We start from the raw sequence: 20431 nt of genomic DNA on the forward strand, positions 1-20431 counted from the left end.
TCCTTATTTCCAGGTTGAATTTCTCCTTGATCAGTTTCCATCCATTATTCCTTGCGGGGTCTTCAGGGGCTTTGGAGAATACCACTTCCTCTCTGTGGCAGCCCCTCAAATATTGGAAGACCGCTATCATGTCTCCCTTGGTTCTTCTCTTCACTAGACTAATTACCAGCTGTATATGCAGCAACATATCATCAATTTGAGTTGGTACAGTTCGAATATATTTTGTATGTCCCTAACGGACCATACAGTTGAGTGCAGGGTTTCAAGAGATGAAGATGGAATGGGTATGGTTGGCCATGAAGAAATCATTCTCATTTTGTGGTGCTTTGTTTACAAGACCATTTCCTGTCTGTAACTCTGTCCTTTCAGCATTTCCAAGAAGATTCTTTCCCCCCACATTTGCACTCTTCCCAAATGGCCTCAAGAGCTCTCAGGGAGAGCACTAACAACCAGATGACTGCAAAGAAATACGGTCTTTCCAACCCAAAACCCCGCCTCCTGTCAAGAACTAATCTTTCCATTGCCCCCAGCATCCTGCCAGAACCGATGAAGCTTCTTGGATGAGAAGCGAAACGCCTTCTTCTTTTTCTTCCTCAAAGGGGGGGGGGGGACACCAGTTCAGTTGTGTTTTGAAGAGGGGGGGAAAAAAACCCCACCTTTGAGACATGGATGACTGAGAATCTCCACAAGATGTTTTGAGGTGCTTCATTCACTTGACTATTAAAAATGAAGCACTCAGAAGATTTTGCAAGGAGATGGCGGAAACCTCTGGCATTTTGTGCCTTCCTTTCTTCTCCAAAACCAGCTGTTTAGAAATGGATTTTTTTTTTGTAGGTCATGGCAAGTGGATGCCAAGTGTCCAGGCTCTAGAACAGTGATGGCTACCCACTGCACACACACCCGTGCCCGTTTTGGGCCTTGTAGGTGTCCCTGCAGCCTGCTGGGAGCAAAAATGGGCCATAGGTTTGCCATCCCAGCTCTAGAATCTCCGTTTCCCAAGCAGAAGCTCCCAGGAGATGTTCTTTCTTTTTCTCCTCCTCCTAATTAAGGCAGCCGCTTAACAGGTCCTCGCTTTAAATAAAAGCCTTTCAACAGGCTTTCCGCTGTCAAAATCTGTTCCCATTTCTCTCTCACCATCCAGAAACTTGACTCCTGCGATTACCCGGCAGGGATCTGAAGCTGCGAGTATTTATCTTCTGTAAGAGCTGAAATCTGTAGAGTTCCTTGGAAGTTGTGCTCCATTTGCTTCCAAATAAAAAGAGCTTTGAGTGCTCACACCACTGGGCTTCTCACTGCTACGAATCTGAGAAGGATTCCCACCCTCCCTCCCTCCCCTTTCATCCACTTTTGAAGACTTCAATGTTTGTTTTTGTGTGTGTGTGTGTGGCTATCTTTAAAAGAAGTGCACATTTTTTTCTTCCTTCTTAAAATGGCACTCTGGAGTGCATTGTCATGAAAACTGGGATCGGTGGTGACTCATTTAAACCCTTTTCTGTGTGTGTGTGGTGGGGGGAATGCCCCATTTCTAAAATAGAATAACAGAGTTGGAAGGGACCTTGGAGGTCTTCTAGTCTATTTCCCTGTCCAGGCAGGAAACCCTAACCCATTTCAGACAAATGGTTGTCCAATCTCTTCTTAAAAACTTCCAGTGTTGGGGCATCCACAACTTCTGGGGGCAAGTAGTTCCATTGATCAATTGTTCTAACTGTCAGGAAATTCCTCCTTAGTTCTAGGTTGCTTCTCTCCTTGATTAGTTTCCACCCACTGCTTCTTATCCTGCCCTCATTCTCTCTGTTGGAGAATAGCTTGACTCCCTCTTCAGCCTCTGTGATATCGGAACACTGCTATCATGTCACCTGGAGTTCTTCTTTTCTTTTTTTAAACAATTTTTATTTGTTTTTAAACAAAGTCAAACAAACATAAAAATAAAAATAAAAAACCTATCTTCCATTACAAATTGTAGAAAGTGTGTCAGTTAGTTACAGTATTTCCATGCATCTCTTCCATAGTCACCCCTGCTTTTCATATCAAATCACATATTTTAAATTCACCTATATTCATGTATATCACAATGATTATATCTTAACCTTAATTTGACTATAATTATTTTTACCTCCTTTTATATATAATGTTCAAAATCTAGAATAGGATTATATAAAAACATTCCATTAAATCATCCTAAAATCATCCAATCACAATACATCTTTATAACATATTCCAGATAAAGTTTTTAAACCTCCTCTCATAATCTCCATATATTGTTTATATAAAATTTCATATTATCAAACTGATATATCTATATGTATTGTTATCATTAGTAATCATTATTTACCTATAGCTGAGTTCTTCTTTTCATTAAACTAGACCTTAATCATCTGCCTCAAAACAAGGACCCATCCACTTCTAAATGTTTTTAAAAGAGTCTGTTCAAACACAATGCATCCATTTTTCAGACACAATGTTTCTTGGACGTTTATCTGCAGATTCCCCAATAGTGTAATATTGAATGTCAGTTCTCCTGATTTGATTATTTGTTCTTAATATGAGAAAATATTGTTCTTTGCACTGCAGATTTCCCCAGTTTGAATCTTACAAAGTTCCTAATTAAGAACTCTGCTCTTTAAATGTCTCTAATTCTTTTTCACCACCACTTTCTGAAACAGAGTTTATTCAGGGGTGCATTTTTCTCCAAGAAATGTTTTGGGCCCGTGGATTAAAGAAACTATCCCAACGGTGCTTTTTCCAGAAGGCAACTGAACTTTTTTCTTTAGTTCTGTTTAGTTCTTCAGAACTGAAGAAGCTTCTTGGAGGAGAATCAAAACCTTTTCAAGGGACACCCCCCCCCCCCCAAGAAAGTCCAGTTCTCCAAGAAATGTTTTGGGTCTGTGGGTTAAAGAAACTATCCCAACAGTGCTTTTTCCAAAAGGCAACTGAACTTTTTTCCTCTTTACCTTGAAAACGTTTCGCTTCTCCTCCAAGAAGCTTCTTTAATTCTGATCAGTTCTTCAGAACTGAAGAAGCTTCTTGGAGGAGAATCAAAACCTTTTCAAGGGAACCCCTCCCCCCCCAAGAAAGTCCAATTGCCTTTTGGAAAAAGCACCATTGGGACCACCATCACCTGGATGATTGAGAGTCTCCATAGACATTAAACGAACTAGTAATTTTGGGGCAGAAAAGCCAAATTAGTTGCGTCCTTTGAAGTGGGAAAGTTGTACCTAGTTCTTGGAGGGTTTCAGAGCACCTTATAAATCCTTAGCCCTCCATCCGATGTTGATCATGGTACAGAAGTCAACACTTTGTATAGAGGGTTGACCATGATGATGTAAGCTACGAAGTGACAGTGTTTTTTTTTTTGCCTTCCAATGGTTTAGATGCAAAGTCGATATTGGAGGACTCCCTGACCAACAAGCCAACCGTTTGGAATTGCCCTTGGAGAAACAGCCGGGTTTCTTGGTGATGGTGATCTCCGTGGCACCTTGCTTAGGGGTGTCCATCTCTGATTTGTGTGCGTGTCCCCTGGGAGACCCCAATGAAAGAAAGCAGATTTTCCAGCGTTATGTGAGTCTCGGAATGGGTTCCCCTCACTTTCCTTTGAAGCAGGGATAGCCACAGAGGCAGAGTTAATATGGCAGGTGTGGCACTGTGATCAAGGCCTTTTCTTTTTTGTGTGTACAAAAAGGGGCATTGTGGTGCTCTGTCCATCATCTTGCAGCTTTTGACTCTACCTCTTGAGCAAAGGGTGCATGTGAAAAAATGGTACAGAAAATATGACAGCCGTTTTTGCCAATCTAAATGCAACCTCCAGCTGATCTGGAATGTTCTCAGGAACCTAGCAGGACCAAAGTAGTGGGCAAGAACTTTTGTGTCACTGCTACAAATTATATAGTAAAAAAAAAATTGAACCTTACTCAAAAGTTACTTTACTGTTTTCAGAGTCAAGGAAGGGAAAACGAAAGCCAAAAGAACATAGAGTTATGTGAATAAAGAGTTTTGCTTTCAGCCAATGGGCAAATCTATAATTTCTGTTCCAGTACATATAGAATTAGGATTAGTTATTTTCTCTCTTTGTCTCTCTCTCTCCCCTCTCTCCCTCCCTCCCTGTTCCTCCTTCTATCTATCTATCTATCTATCTATCTATCTATCTATCTATCTATCTATCTATCTATCTATCTATCTATCTATCTATCTATCTATCTATCCATCCATCCATCCATCCATCCATCCATCCATCCATCCATCCATCCATCCATCCATCCATCCATCCATCCATCCATCTATCTATCTATCTATCTATCTATCTATCTATCTATCTATCTATCTTTCCATTTCATCCTTCTCCTCTCCACCAACTCTCTCTCTCCTACTTATCTACTTCTATCATTATATCTATCTATCTATCTATCTATCTATCTATCTATCTATCTATCTATCTATCTATCTATCTATCATCTTTCTATTTCATCCTCCTCCTCTCCACCAACTCTCTCTCTCTCCTACTTATCTACTTCTATCATTATATCTATCTATCTATCTATCTATCTATCTATCTATCTATCTATCTATCTATCTATCTATCTATCTATCTATATCTTTCTATTTCATCCTCCTCCTCTCCACCATCTCTCTCTCTCTCCTACTTATCTACTATCATTATATCTATCTATCTATCTATCTATCTATCTATCTATCTATCTATCTATCTATCTATCTATCTATCTATCTATCTATCCATCCATCCATCCATCCATCCATCCATCCATCCATCCATCCATCCATCCATCCACACACACAAACCAAAAATCATAAATAAAATAAAATGTATATGCAAACACCTATACATGGATATTTACATATGTGTAGCTCTCCCATTATAATTTACAATGTTTGCAAACACTACATTATATTTAAACACAGTTAGAAATATTTAATGATACTATGCGCTAATAGGAAATCAGACATGTGTTTCTTATTTAAGGAATCAGTGTGTTACAAAAAATGTATCAGAAGAATCAGAAGAACTTAATATGAGGCTTATTTAACTAACTGGTGATTTGGACTTGAGAAAAATGGGCTCTTAAAAGATAACATGTCAAAGATAAAGTAAAAACTCGCAAAGCATTGTTTTTCTAACAATGATTTTCTTTTCAGAGTTTAAGGAACTCTTTCCAAAGCATGAAGGATATCGGTTTCTTGCAAGTCAAACTTTTAAAAGCAGTGGATCTGTTAGCTGCAGATTTTTCAGGTATGTATTGTTTTATTTTATTTCTCTTTCACTCTGTTCAGCATGACTTGAATTGCACATAAATGCAATTCCATTAAGGAAGGAAAGAAACTAAGAGGGGAATATCTCAAGAAGCTAACCAGAATATCGGCAAGCTTCTTTTCATTGAACAACATTCTTGAACGTAATAGATTTTGGTTTCTTCCTGTAGGCAAAAGTGATCCCTTCTGCGTCCTGGAATTAGGGAACAGCAGACTTCAGAGTTATACTGTTTACAAAAACCTCAACCCAGAATGGAATCAGGTCTTTACTTTGTAAGTGGATTTGCAATTGAAACTCCTGATGCAGGGGGTGGCTGGCATATTTGTCATATTTGGCTGGCATATTTGCCAAGAGAGAGGGAGCCCATAGAGTAGGAACCAATCTTGGGAAAGGAGGTGGGGTACATGTAGGTACTTTCAAAATATAACAGGCTGTATTACTGGGTGACTCAGTGGCCAAGACACTGAACTTGCCAATCAGAATGGTTGGCAATTCGGGGGTTTGAATCCCTAGCGCCACGTAACAGAATGAGCTCCCGTTACTTGTCCCAGCTTCTGCCAACCTAGCAGTTCAAAAGCATGTAAAAAATGCAAGTAGAAAAATAAGAATCACCTTTGGTGGGAAAGTAACAGCGTTCCGTGTGCCTTCGGTGTTTAGTCATGCTGGCCACATGACCATGGAGACATCTTTGGACAGCGCTGGCTCTTCGGCTTTGAAACAGAGATGAGCACTGCCCCCTAGAGTCAGGAACGACTAGCACATATGTGCGAGGGGAACCTTTATCTTTATTACTGAGCTTAGGATGTACTTTCTCCAGAAAGCAGTACTTTATATATTTTTAAAAAAAGAATTATGGCATTTACCCGCAGAGTAACAACTGGATGAGATGTTAGATGATCTCCCAAGTTGCCTTCATCCCCGTGTTTTTCAGAAATAAAACTAAGGTGATTGGATGCATGTCCAACTTGTATGTTGAGGAATTGCATCTGCACTAAACACACATTTAATACCTCGAAGTGATCGCAGCTTAATGATCGAATGCCCAGCTCTTTCTGTGGCGGAGGAAACCAATACAAATTCCTAATTCTTCCCATCTCTTTCCAGCCCTATTAAAGACATTCACGACATTCTGGAAGTCATGGTATTTGATGAAGATGGAGATAAGTCGCCTGACTTTCTTGGGAAAGTTGCCATCCCTTTGCTGTCTGTAAGTTATTTTTTCTCTCTGCTTTAGCTCCATACATCAGCTCAGCTTTAATGGCCTCCGTGGGACGGGCTGCCTTCTTATCCTCCTGCAACGATGTGTGCAGAAAGACAAATAGCCCTGCCTTGATGTTGGCATTGCAATAATCCTTTACCTTGTAGGAACGATTCTCTTTCAATCATGTTCTCTCTGTGTGCAAGGAAGACATGAATCCTGGTGCAACTTTGATTCATCTACTAAGCATTTCCTTGAGAACAAATTCCTGTATCTGTTGTGGCCCCCCCAGTGGCCAGCAGAGCTGGTGGTGGACTCAGACAGTGAGGAGGTTGGGGAGGAACATGGGCCAGTCCAGGAGTCTGAGGAAGGCTCGGATGAGGGCTCTGTGTCGAAGGCAGAGAGGGGGCCAAGGCCCTCTGGCAGTTAGCTGCCTTCAGAGTCAAACATCAGTGAGGCAGACAAACAGCTGTAGTCTGTTTCCAGTATGCGCATGTGCAGAGTTGCCAGATGAAGGGAAGAGCTAAAGAACAGGAGTCGACTTGGGAGTAAGGCCACAGGTGGATGATGAATGGCCCCTCCCAGAGGAAATAAAAGAGGAGCGAAAGGGGAGGGGAGTTTGCAGGAGACAATTAGTTCTCTTAATTGGTTCGTGACTCTCCGGGACTCCTTGCCAAGTTTTGCAGATATCGGCCTGGCAGCTCTCCAAGCCAGATAAGGTCTGTGACTGTAAATCCTCCCTCAAAAGACTGTGCTGGATGTGAAGGAGCAGAAGTTAATAAAAGGGTTTTTTGTCGGGACAAGGAGTTTGCTTCATGCTCTTGGGAAGCCTAGATCAGAACAGTATCTTGCTTGTTTACTCTCTTGCATACTTCACTGTTGGGTGTGTGCAGAGCTATGCAAACATGGTCACTCTTTTCTCCAGGGTACTTTGAGTGACCCTTAATTAGTAGAGCCTGTTTTCTAGGTACTTTCAGTTTTTGTTCAGATTCAAAGCAGATGCAGTGTTTCGAGGGTACCAAGCGCAATTCAAATGCATTGTATTCCAGGAGTCAAATCTGGGTCAGTCATGTTTCTTGATTAGGTTTTGGATGGGAAGTTTGCTTTGCTTTCTGTAATTGCAATTTAAGCTTAATTTCATTTAGGAAACCTACTGTCCTCCTTGTGATTGCATAGTTTAATACAGCTGCAGAGCTGTTCCAGAGTACTATCCTTGTGAAGAACATAGAATGCAGAATAACAGACTTGGAAGGGACTTTGGCGGTCTTCTAGTCAAGCCCCCTGTTCAAGCAGAAGACCTGATAGCATTCCAGAATAGTTGTTGTCCAATCCCTTCTTAAAAACGTCCAGTGATGGTGCACCCACAATTTCTAAAGGCAAGCTGGTTAATGGTTTTCACTGTTAAGATATTTCTCCTTAGTTCTAGACGATTTCCAATTTCCCTTCCATTCTCTGTTATACTATATATTCTATGTGTTCTAAGAAGCTAAGAATTTCTTCGTAGTTTTAGAATAGATGATCTCCAAGGTCCCTTCCAACTCTATTATTCTATATTCTGTATGGGTTCTAAGAAGCTAAGTATTTCTCCTTAGTTGTAGATGACCTCCAAGGTCCCTTCCATTTTCTGTTATTCTATATTTTATATTCTATATGTGCTCTAAGAGGCTAAGAATTTCTCCTTAGTTCTAGAATAGATAATTTCCAAGGCCCCTTCCATTCTCTGTTTTTCTATATTCTATACGTGTTCTAAGAAGCTAATAATTTCTCCTTAGTTCTAGATGACCTCCAAGGCCCCTTCCAACTCTGTTAATCTATATTTTATATTCTATACATGTTCTAAGATGCTAAGAATTTCTCCTTAGTTCTAGAACAGATGACCTCCAAAGTCTCTTCCATACTCTGTTATTCTATAGTCTATATGTGTTCTAAGAGGCTCAGCTTCTTAGAACACACATAGAATATAGAATAACAGGATATGGAAGAGACTTTGGAGGTCATCTATTTTCTTTAGTTCTAGAATTCTAGAATGCCTTAGTTCTAGAATTTCTCCTTAGTTCTAGAATAGATGACCTCCAAGGTCTCTTCCATGCTCTGTTATTCTATATTCTGTGTTCTAAGAAGCTACTTGGATAAGCAGCAAAAATGTTTCAAAGCAACCAAAAATAATAATCTCACTTGCCCCGTCTCAACTTCCAGATTCAGGACACCGAAGAACCTGTCTGAAGACTCACTGATAAAGCCGGGTTAAGCATTTCTTCTTCCATTTTCTAATTAAGGCTACTTCTGATATTTTTTTTTAAAAAAGCAGAAAAAACACCCCACCCTCTTGTAGCATCTTTCGCCAGGGAGTTTTATGAAGCCCTCCTCTTTAATTAAACCATATCAGCAGCTGCCCAAGGTGGCCGGAAGGAAAGTTACAGTTTCTCTTCTCAGAATTTCACAGCTTTCATCCTAGCTTTAAAACTTTCTACGTTTTAATTGCAGAGAGTTTGCTTTCAAAGGAGTCTGAAAATTGTGCAGCTTCACAGCAATGCTCCTTTTTTGACCTTTGAGCCACTTCAAACTTATTACTCTTCCCACATCTGTATTTTTAGCTGCCTGTTCCCCAGTTTTCCATTTCTTTTCCTTTCGACTATCCTTTGAAACTTTTTTTTAAAGGCAGGCTGGGCTAATTTCTTTGGAAGAGCAACTCATACTTTTAAAATTAGGAGATATCCCACAGTAACATTTTGGAGACGAGCAGGTAGATGTTGCTCAAATCTCACTATTGTCAAAAACAGCTGCCTCCGAAGATATATTTATATGTCTGAAACTTGCTGAGGTAATTTTTCCCCCCCTCAGCCATAAACACAGGATGCTTCAGAATCTCTTCTTCAAGGCTGGCCAATCCTTTCCCAAAATATCTTGGTTTAATCTCTTCTTCTTTTTAAATAAAAAGGATATATAGATATAATTCTCTTTTTGATCCTCTTCTTTCGTATCTCAAGCTCTCCAATGTTTGCTTGACGTTTCCCCCCCCCCTTTTTTTTGGAACGGTTATCAAAGCTCGCGTCGTGCGCCGAACCGTTTGATGTTTACAGGGAAGGAACAACTCCTTAACATCTTTTATTCAATTTTTGATGACTCTGTTAATTTCTCCCCAAATCCTCATATCCCTGATGCTGCTGGACGGGAACAGCATGAGCAGCTGGCCTCCTGGAGAGCTACTCTTTGCCAAATGGCTTGTGTGAGAGGCAGCCGGCTGTGTGAGTTTGACAGGGGTATGTTAGATCTCAATTTCCTCCCCTTTCCTCTTGATTTTATAGACGTTTGTCAAGAGCCCCTCACAATTTCCCCGAACGGGGCTGTGAGAGGGAGGGAGACGTCCATGTGGCTGGAGATGGAGAAAGTGAAGGAGAATATTAATTCTCTCTCTTTCTCTCTCTTGTGTAGCTGATGTGTTAAGAACAAATAATATTGCCATGTATTTCTGGCTCAATTGAAAAACTTCGTTTAACACAATAAGACAATAACAGAGTTGTAAGGGATCTCGGAGATCTTCTAGTCCAACACCCTGCTCAAACAGGAAACCCTATATCATTCCTGTCCAAACTCTCCTTAAAAGTGATGGAGCAACCAAAACTTCTGAAGGCAAGCCATTACACTGGTTAATAGTTCCTCCTGTTAAGAAGTTTCTCATTAATTCTAGGTTGCTTCTCTCCTTGATTAATTTTCATTCATTGCTTCTCGTCTTGCCTTCTGATGCTTTGGAAAATATGTTGACCCCTCTTCTTTGTGGCAACCCCTCAAATAGTGAAACACTTCTATCATGTTGTTCTTTTCACTATAGACAAACCCAATTCTTGCAAGCATCCTTCTTATGTTTTAGCCTCCAGCCCCTTAATCATCTTTGTTGCTCTTTTCTGCACTCTTTCCAGTGTCTCAACATCTTTTGTATAATATGGTGACCAAACTTGGATGCAGTATTCTAAGTGCGGTCTTATTAAGGCTTTATAAAATGGTACTAATAATTCAAGTGATCTTGATTCTATCCTTCTGCTAAAGCCTGAAAGACCCTGAGGCTAGGTTATCTCAAGGAACGCCTTCTGTCGGATGAACCACTCAGAGCTGTCTAGAGAAACAGGGCCCGAATGCTTAATTCTGGATGGCATTTATTTAATTTCAGGCAGTCCTGGACTTAACAGCCATGTGTTTTGCAATTATTCAGCTTGCAACCATTATAATATCAACCCAGTCATGTGATCAAAATTTGGTTGCTTGGCAATTGGTAAGCTGGATTTACTTCACGATTGTGTGATTTGCTGAATGACTGCACCAAAAAAATATGTTTGTAAAATTGATGTGTCTCTCTTAAGAACCATGTTGCTTACCAACTGAAATTATGATACCAATTGGGGTTGCAAGACGAGGAGTATCTGCATTATTTTACTTACTTAATAGATGCTTTTCTGCATCTAGGGAGTACTTCAAGTGGCTAACATAATTTTGAAACCAAAACCAGAGAATTAGAACACAGTAAGTGGAAAAGACAGCTTAAAATTAGCAATAAAATGAACTTTTTTCTAGCATGAAACTAAAACTTTCCTCTCTTTCTTAGGCAATTTATGAGTTGAATTGAACTTAATGTTTAGCTCCTATTTTATGCTCAAATATTGTAGGAGGACAATCACACTAGTGTATACATGGTAAAAGATCAGACTGTTTTTTTAAAATTAATATTGAAATAGTTCTTCTTGGGCTATTAGTTGTTTTGCATTGGCTTCGTTGTTTGAATCTCTTTATCTCGCGCCCCCCCCCCCCCCCGATGTTTCCAAAACCTTTTGATGATTCTAGTCACTTTCTAACCTGCTTTGAGAAATCTGGATAGTGGATGGGTTTGAAATACAATAAGTAAATAAATTAATATTTCAAGGGCATCCAGCTGGTTGCCTGAGACTAGATCCAATTCTCATCTTCCTTTATTTGTGCTTTGGTGGGTCCTAGCAAATGGAGCAAAGAACAGCAATGTGCAAAACTCAACCAATCTGACAGCAGAACGATCTGGAATTGGTTTGCTTTGCACATCCCCAGTGAACAATGCGCTGAAATGGTTGTTGAAACAAGAGGAGGGGAAAAAGGCCTTCCTTGTGTTACAGAGATGGAGCAGAGAGTGACAGCTTAGATCCAGATGTTTTAGGACTGCATTCTATAGATTTTTTTAAAGCATATGTGGTTAAAAGCAGTCCCATCATATCTGGGTTTGTTGTTCTGACTGGGAAAATATGGTTTGTGAAAAGAAGGGATGGAACTTTCTGAATTTTTCTTTTGGACTATAGAGAGCGATGATGATTATCTGCTTTGGTATTTTTCTTTATGTTGGAGATCTATCTATCATCTATCTATCTATCTATCTATCTATCTATCTATCTATCTATCTATCTATCATCTATCTATCTATCTATCTATCTATCTATCTATCTATCTATCTATTTATCTATCATCTATCCATCTATCTGTCATCTACCTATCATCTATCTATCAAAATGGCTGTGTGTGTGTGTGTGTTTCTATGTTCCAGCATAACTCTGGAACTCCTCAAGCAATTTCAACCAAATTTGATACACAGATTACACACCCTCTGGAAACAATACTGTGGGAGTAAGACACACCTAACACCCCTCGGGGTGTATGTTCTGCTAAAATACAGCATGTTGTGCCTTACAATGGCTTCTACTGTACTGCTGTAAAATGGCTTCTACTGTACAGCACAGTGCAGTTGCCATGGTAACCCCTTCACAAGGTGGCTCCCTCTGGTAAGGCTCCCTCTGGTAAGGGGGAAAATCCAACATTATGAATTAAGTTGGTATCACTTTTCTTGATGTTTCTGGAGGCACAGGGAAAACATTTGGAGCTAATTTAATTGTCACTGAAATCAGGGCTTTTTCTGTCTAATATAGGATTGATAAATAAATACCCAGGCAATGCAGGGTTATCAGCTAGGAGTTTAATAAATAAGGCCACCAAAAGTAACTTGCATTTTTTTTTGTGAATCTTACACTTTATCCACCATATATTTAATCTAATGACAGTGTGTTAAGCAGCATGGTCCTCACTCTGAATGGACTTCGTTGTTTTTTAAAAGTGTCCATACGTAACTAGATCAGGTCGGCTAGATGCAATGTAGAAATGATATAACCGCATCATTATATGATAGAGCTTTGTATCACTTATGAGCATGACAGGAAGGAAGGGAGGAGGGAGGAGAGGGTGGGAGAAAGAAAGAGAAAGCAAGAGGGAAAAAAAGAAAAATGAAGGAAGGGAAAGGAAAGAAAGAAAAAAAGAAAGGAGTGAGTAAATGAGGAAGGAATGAAGGAAGGAAAGTTTGAGTAGAGATTGTGCTACCATAGCAGTGATTACTAGACTAAAAGAGAAGTTGAACATTGTCAGTTCAATGACATTTTTTTTCTTCAAAAAATGAGGGTCTGGGCCAGTGCTGGGATTCAAATAATTTAACAACCGGTTCTCTGCCCTGATGACCAGCTGGGTAGGCAGGGACCAGTGGTCATGTGACTGGATGGGCGTGGCCAACTCAACATCACTCAGGTCGATGGGCGCTTTGCCTTAGCTGTTACGATGCAATGAGGGTTAACCAGAGAGGCAGTTTCTGTAAGCAGGGTAATAAAGATGAAGCTAGAAACAACCCCAAAATGTTTCCTTCCTGCTTTCTTTACAGGATTAGCCCTGTAGAGTGGAAAAAAACAAAAGAAGATTTCTTCTAACAACTGGTTATCTGAACTGCTTAGAAAGTTAAAAACTGGTTCTCCCAAATAGGTGCGAGCCGGCTGAATCTGACCACTGGTCTGGGCTTTATTTTCTTGTATCCCTTTGGCCCAGTAAACTTAACCCAAACTGAAAACCTACATTGTGCCTAGCAAGTAGAAATTTATTTAGGATTATAATCCCATAATTTGCTGTGACTGAGCACCACTGAATAAAGTTTTTTCTAAACAGGTAAGCCTAGAACTACTTCACAAATCCCGGAATCCCCATTGAATCTGCTAACTGAATGCTAATTGTTGCTTTTTTTCTCAAGGGCAAGTTACATTTCTCTCCTCTTTCTCTACCCCCTTCTGTTTTGCTTAAAGGAAAGTAGTTTGTTGAAGGAAGTAGTTTGTAAAAATTCAAGAATCGGCTGAGTCTTCTGTGATGATCTGCATGAACCATCATAAAGATTTCCTTAAGTGGCTGATAATTCACAGAAGGAAGTCAGGGGGCGGGAAACAGCCCCAGAATGTGGTAGAGAACTTGTACACAACATTTGGACAGCAATTTCCTGGGTTGGCCCCATGATGAATTCCTGCTCAGATAGGAGAATGATTCCTTGCAGCTGTTAACCAGCAGTGGCAAATCTTGAGTTCTGCTGGAACCATTGTGTGCCATGCTTTCAACCACGGAGCCTGCATCTGCATTGAAGCCAGATGTGCTTCTGTAAATAAAATACTTGTAGGAGTTGGTATGTGTGTGTGTGTGTAAAAAGGGAGAAGAATTGCCAACTCGTTTTTCTTGCAGACGAGAGCAACCCAAGCTTTAACATTCCCCTCTAAGAGCTCTTAGTGCCCTGTTTAGTATCAGCACTTCCAACGTTTTCCCGTTTCATTAAAACTCTCCAGCGGTCAAGAAGGGTTGATGCTTCATAGAGGTAGCACTGGCCCTCCTTAGTAGTGCTGAATTCCCACACATCCATTTCACCTGGCAGGTTTCGTACAAATGGCTGAGCAAATCTTATCCATTAAGCTGGGGCAAAGTCTGGCCTGAAGCCTGATATTCTGCAGGGCTCTTTAGAGGATACAATTTTGGAATAAACTTTGATCCAGTTGCCGTGATTTAACCTTTTTTAGATAACTGTTGGCCTGGATGATCGAATCTTCATTTACACATTCAGTTTGCAAGTCTTCACGTGAAGAATTTCATTTATTTATTTGGTTGTTTGTCAAACATGTACAAGGTAACAAGTGTAGGTATGAACATAAACATGAACAAAGGAAGTAAATACAGATAATTGGGGACAGTAAGACAGGATGGTAGGCACGCTGGTAGGCACGCTCCAGAAAGCCTCCAGTGATGAAGCTCCCACAATTTCTGAAGGCAACTTCTGTTCCATGGGTTGATTGTTCTCACTGTTAGAAATTTTCTCCTTATTTCCAGGTGGAATCTCTCCTTGTTCAGTTTCCATCCATTATTTCTTGTCTGGCCTTTGGAAAATAGCTTGACCCCCTCCCCTCTGTGGCAGCCCCTCACATATTGAAAGATTGCTATCATGTCTCCCCTGGTCCTTCTCTTCACTAGACTAGCCATGCCCAGTTCCTGCAACCGTTCATCATATGTTTTAGCCTCCAGTCCCCTAATCATCCTGGTTGCTCTTCTCTGCTCTCTTTCTAGAGTCTCAACATCTTTTTATAGTGTGGTGACCAAAACTGGATGCAGTATTCTAGGTGTGGTCTTACTAAGGCTTTATAGAGTGGTATTAGTACCTCTTCTACAAGCCACAGACCGGTAGTGGGGCTGGTGACTTGGAGTTGGGGACCCCGCCGTAAAGAGTCCTGTGCAAGCACTTAAGTATTAATTTTGGAAGCAAAGGCTGGTGAGAAACATGCAATTTTCTTAAGCATTCCGTGCATTTTTTTCATCATTTTTTTTAAAAACTTTCTTCACCAAAGCTCCAGAAAATTCTTTCTTTCCCCTTCAGTCTTTATTCCACCTTTTGCCCATCTCTAAATGTGGCAAGCACATTTCTGGAAGACGCTTCTCTGAAACCTGTTGTCTAAACTGAATAAAGCCTGAAAGAACGATTAAATTACACCAATGGCTTTTTTCTTTTTTAATTTCTTACTTCGCAACAGTGACTGATTGTGCATCCTCTTATTTATTTGATTTATAATCTGCCGCTCTGCTCTAATGTGGAAGTTGCCATCTTATTTGATTTGTAATGACTCTCTGCCTTGCTATTGGTCAGCTAATGATGCAAAGGTGTCCAGTCATATAATCGTTGAACAGAAAAGAAAGTGGAAGCTGTGGGAGGTTAGCCCCCCCCTCTTTCTAATTGAGAGAATGAGAGGGAGGGAGGGAGGGAGGGAGGGAGGGAGGGAGGGAGGGAGGGAGAGAGAGAGAGAGAGAGAGAGAGAGAGAGAGAGAGAGAGAGAGAGAGAGAGATCTACATTTCTTGAAGGGAGAAAAAGCACAGTTCAGCCTGGTATTACGTTAAAAGCCCAACATGGACTGGGTGTTTGCTGGTGTGAAAGACTTCAAAAGATTTTTTCTGTTGAAAATTATTATTATTGCATCTCAGCTTGCCAACGAATGATGGGGGAGGCAGAGGGAGATAGAAAATGATCCAGAGATTGAGATGTTGGCGTGAGAATCAAGGACATTTTGGCAGGGATTTAAGGTAAATGTAAAGGTTCCCCTCGCACATATGTGCTAGTCGTCCCTGACTCTAGGGGGTGGTGCTCATCTCCATTTCAAAGCCAAAGAGCCAGCACTATCCGAAGATGCTTCCATGGTCATGTGGCCGGCATGACTAAATGGCAAAGGTGCATGGAACGCTGTTACCTTCCCACCAAAGGTGGTTCCTATTTTTCTACTTGCATTTTTTACGTGCTTTCGAACTGCTAGGTTGGCAGAACCTGGGACAAATCACGGGAGCTCACTCCGTTACGCGGCGCTAAGGATTCGAACTGATGACCTTTCTGATCGACAAGCTCAGCGCCTTTGACCCACCGCCCATTTCATAGAAAATGGTCCAGAGATCAAGATGTCGGCATGAGAACCAAGGACATTTCGGCAGGGGTTTACAGAAGCCAAAAAAGACTTTCCCACAACAATATCCGGAGACTGTATTGGACAACGTGACCCGAGCCAATGAGAGGGTGGTAGAATTTGAACTTTTAACTATAGGAGTTAGCGCAGGAAACATCTAGGTCTGGTTTTGCCTTCAAACGTACAGAAATGATGTACTCAATAAAGTTTTGCATAGAGAGATTGGATCATCTCGATGGTGCGTGCTTTGGTTGGGTTATCAGTTGGAACCTTGACCTCCTGCTCATCTCCAGAAGAAAATTTCAAGAGGTCTCTACTTGTCCAATTATATTGAGCAGAGGGAATGTGCTGCAGATCCCATCACCCAAAGAGCATCAGCTGTCAAGGACTTAGAAACTGAGATTTTTCTCTATGAAGCATTCTCCCTTTGGGGATCAGAATGGCCCCCCAAATCTATTAGTCTTTTGTAACGCTGGAAAAACTTGGCTATGTTTCCATGTTTGGGGTGCTTAAGGGACTCGTTTCCTGGCTGTATTGCTAAGTACAAGTGATCCTCAACTTATGGGCCAAAATTTCTGTTGCTAAGTGAGATAGTTGTTACGTGAATTTTTCCCTGTTTTCTTGCCTCAGTGGATTAAGTGAATCACTGCAGTTGTTAAGTTAGTAACAGAGAGAGAGAGAGAGAGAGAGAGAGAGAGAGAGAAAGAGAGAGAGAGAGAGAGAGAATGAATATGTATAGGTAGGTAGGTAGGTAGGTAGGTAGGTAGGTAGGTAGGTAGGTAGATAGATAGATAGAGGTAGGCAGGCAGACAATTTGAATTGCAAGTTGTCCAGAGTCATGGACTGAGATGACTGGCTATAGAAAATGAATGAATGAATGAATGAATGAATGAATGAATGAATGAATGAATGAATGAATGAATGAATGAGCAAACAAACAAACAAGCAAACAAGGATCTCCTTCTTGCGAATGAACTGAAGTCTCTTACCTGTCATGAAACCGTATAAACTCAGGTGGTCATGACTGTTCCGGATGCTGTTGAACTTAACGAACTCTTTCCTTAAATCTTAACAAGGCTTTTGCGAAAGCATCTTAAAATGTGGCTGCAATTTCATAATCATCTTTGGATATTTTGTTCTGCCAAAGACAATCCCCCCTCCCCCCGGCCTTCCATGACAGCTTTCATGTTACATTATTTTGAATCCAGTTATTTCCCATCTTAAAAGCAGGGCCCGGAGTTGAGAAGGGAGGGTGACGGAGCAGAAACCAAATGTGTAATCAATCCTTATTGTACCATGTATAATGTATATTTTCCTCCCATATTTTTTTTAAAAAGCCAAAGCCACCTTTCCTGATGAGCCAAATGGTTTGAGATGGTGTTTTTTTTTACCTCCCATTTAGCACAACAGAAGGCAACAAACAAATTAGAATCTTAGAAATACATTTTATATTCCAGGCTCCATCAAACTATTTATAGGAATCCATTTACTGTATTTTGGTCATGTGTATTTATTTTGTCTCTCTGAGTAGGTGTGAATATTTTTTCCAGTTATGATTTTGTAGATTCAGCATACTTGGGGATAATCATGGAGGGAGGGTAGAATTGAAGGTTCCTGGATTTGGGGTAGCTGTTGTGCTTTGAGGATTGCAGTTGTCCTCAACTTAGGACCAGAACTGAGCCCCAAATTTCTATGGCATTTGTTAAGTGAAGCATTCGTTCAGTGAATTTTGCCCCACTTTTATGACCTTTCTTGCCACAGTTGTTAAGTGAATCACTGCTGTTGAAAACAAGCTTGACTTGAGAATAGAATAGAATTATAACTATACTGTGTGTATAAGATTTATTATTTCTCTTTAAAAGAGATTATACCCTGTCAGTACACTGCCATTGTGGATATGGAAATTTTATATTTAAGAAAGAAAATTGTATAATAAAAAATAATATTAAAAAATAGAATAGAATAGAATGTGACACTAATACTATACTAATACTAATAGCAATAGCATAGCAATAGTATTTAGACGAATATACTGCTTTTTACAGCCCTCTCTAAGTAGTTTGCAGAGTCAGCCTCTTGCCCCCTACAATCTGGCTCCTCATTTTACCCACCTCGGAAGGAGGGAAGGCTGAGTCAACCTTGAGCTGGTCAGGATCAAACTCCTTGTAGTGGGCAGTGTCAGCCTGCAATACTCCATTCTAACCACTGGGAAGGAAGGAAGGAAAGAAAGAAAGAGGGAGGGATGGAGGGAGACAGATAGCAAAAGCACTTAGACTTACATTATATACTGCTTCACAGTGTTTACAACTCTCTCTAAGCAGTTTACAGAGTCAGCCTCTTGCCCCCTACAATCTGGGTCCTCATTTTACCCACCTCGGAAGGAGGGAAGGCTGAGTCAACCTACAAATACTAATACACTATAGCGTGACCCGACAAATGCGCGAATGTCAAAAGCGTGCCGACAAAACCGCGGCGCTAAAACCGCGATGTCAAAAGCGCGCCGACAATAGCGCGCCGACAAAAGCGTGCCGACAGAAGTGCGATTTAAGTTAAGGTAAGGTTTAGGGTTAGGTTTAGGTTTAGGGTTAGGTTTAGGGTTAGGGTTAGGGTTAGGGTTAGGGTTAGGGTTAGGGTTAGGTTTAGGGTTAGGTTTAGGGTTAGGTTTAGGGTTAGGGTTACAGTTTGCTTCTGTCGGCGCGCTGTTGTCGGCGCGCTTCAGCGCTCATTCGTCGGCGTGGTTTTGTCGGCGCGGTTTTGTCACCGCGGTTTAGTCAGGCGCGCTTTTGTCGTTCGCGCATTTGTGGTGGAACCACACTATAGTACACTATACACTGTACACTGTGCACTATACACTATATACTACATACTACATACTGCATAATGTACTGTACTGTACTATACTATACTGCTAGAAGGAATCTTGGAGGAATCTGCTAGAGAGAAGGCCCTATAAATATTATTCCAGGACAAGTCACTATGCAGTCTTTTCTTAAAAGCCTCCAGTTCTGGAGTACCCACAACTTCTGAAGACAAGTTGTTCCACTGATTAATTGCCCTCAATGTCAGAGAATTCTTCCTTAATTTTAGGTTGCTTTTCTCCTTGATTAGTTTCCATTCATTGTTTCCTGTCTTGCCTTTAGGTGCTTTGGAGAATAATTTGACTTCCTCTTCTTCGTGGCAGCCCCTCAAATATTGGAAGACTGCTATCATGTCTCCCCTAGTCCTTCTTTTTATTAAACTAGACATACCTAGTTCCTGCAACCGTTCTTCATATGTTTTAGTCTCCAGTCCCCTAATCCTTGTTGCTCTTGTCTGCACTTTTTTAGTTGTGCAAAAGATGATATAAATAGCAGCTTTATTGAGCTTATTTTTGACGCTTTTCTTTATTTGTTACTTACAGATTAAAAATGGACAGCAAAGTTGCTACGTGTTGAAGAATAAAGATCTGGAACTTCCATCGAAAGGCATGATCCATTTGGAAATAGAAGTCTTGTTTAATCCTGTAAGTCGTTGATCTTTAGAGGGGAAGGGAAAAGACGATCCGATGTTAGCCTTCCCCTCTGAAGTAGTACCTATTTATCTACTTGCATTTGCATGCTTTTGAAGTGCTAGGTTGGCAAGAAGCTGGGTGAGGATGGGAGCTCAACCCATCGCATGGAGCTCGGGTCTTGAACTGGGGCTGTTGGCTTTCCAGCTGGCAAGCCCAGCATCTTAACCACAGAGCCTCTGCACCATCCTCAATAAATAAATAAATAAATGGGTTCTTGAAAAGTGGAAATTGGGGTTTCTCCCTTCTGATTCTGGCTTCATTGTTGAGAGAGAACAGAACTGGGTTTACCCTAGACCAGCTGCAACCCATTCCATAAACTGTGGTTTATCCTGAATAACCTCTTCATGTGGGCATGTTTCTGGGTGACATTTTCTGCAAGACTGAAGAACAGTCTTAGCAAGGGAGGCATCAAGTGGAGATGTTCTGACCTAGGCTTCCTGTGAAAGCATAAATCACAATCTTAGTCCCCAATACCTTCTTTTATTTATACGTCTGTGAATTATGGTTATTCACAGTAATGATTCACTTTCAGGGTAAGGTTCATAAACAGCCACTTTTATCTCCCTTGAAATGCTGCCAGAGACCGAATTGCCAATTAGTTTTGCAAGGCCAAATGTAGCACAGA

General features: G+C 40.8%; 1 protein-coding gene across 2 annotated transcripts in view; it reads left to right on the forward strand.

The window, feature by feature from the left end:
• The window catches only part of MCTP2 (multiple C2 and transmembrane domain containing 2), a 160599-nt gene that overhangs the window by 86836 nt on the left and 53332 nt on the right, over positions 1-20431 (forward strand). For both annotated transcript variants that reach the window (XM_087704361.1, XM_087704362.1), the window contains exons 11-15: positions 3372-3558; positions 5149-5242; positions 5433-5535; positions 6368-6470; positions 19657-19758. In XM_087704361.1, the coding sequence (XP_087560487.1) occupies positions 3372-3558; positions 5149-5242; positions 5433-5535; positions 6368-6470; positions 19657-19758 (589 nt within the window). The remainder of the gene's footprint in view (positions 1-3371; positions 3559-5148; positions 5243-5432; positions 5536-6367; positions 6471-19656; positions 19759-20431) is intronic.

The sequence above is a fragment of the Thamnophis sirtalis genome, unplaced genomic scaffold, assembly GCF_051295495.1.
Source record: "Thamnophis sirtalis isolate CommonGarterSnake01/CBP01778 unplaced genomic scaffold, rThaSir2_p1.2 scaffold_2, whole genome shotgun sequence".
Taxonomy (NCBI): domain Eukaryota; kingdom Metazoa; phylum Chordata; class Lepidosauria; order Squamata; family Natricidae; genus Thamnophis; species Thamnophis sirtalis.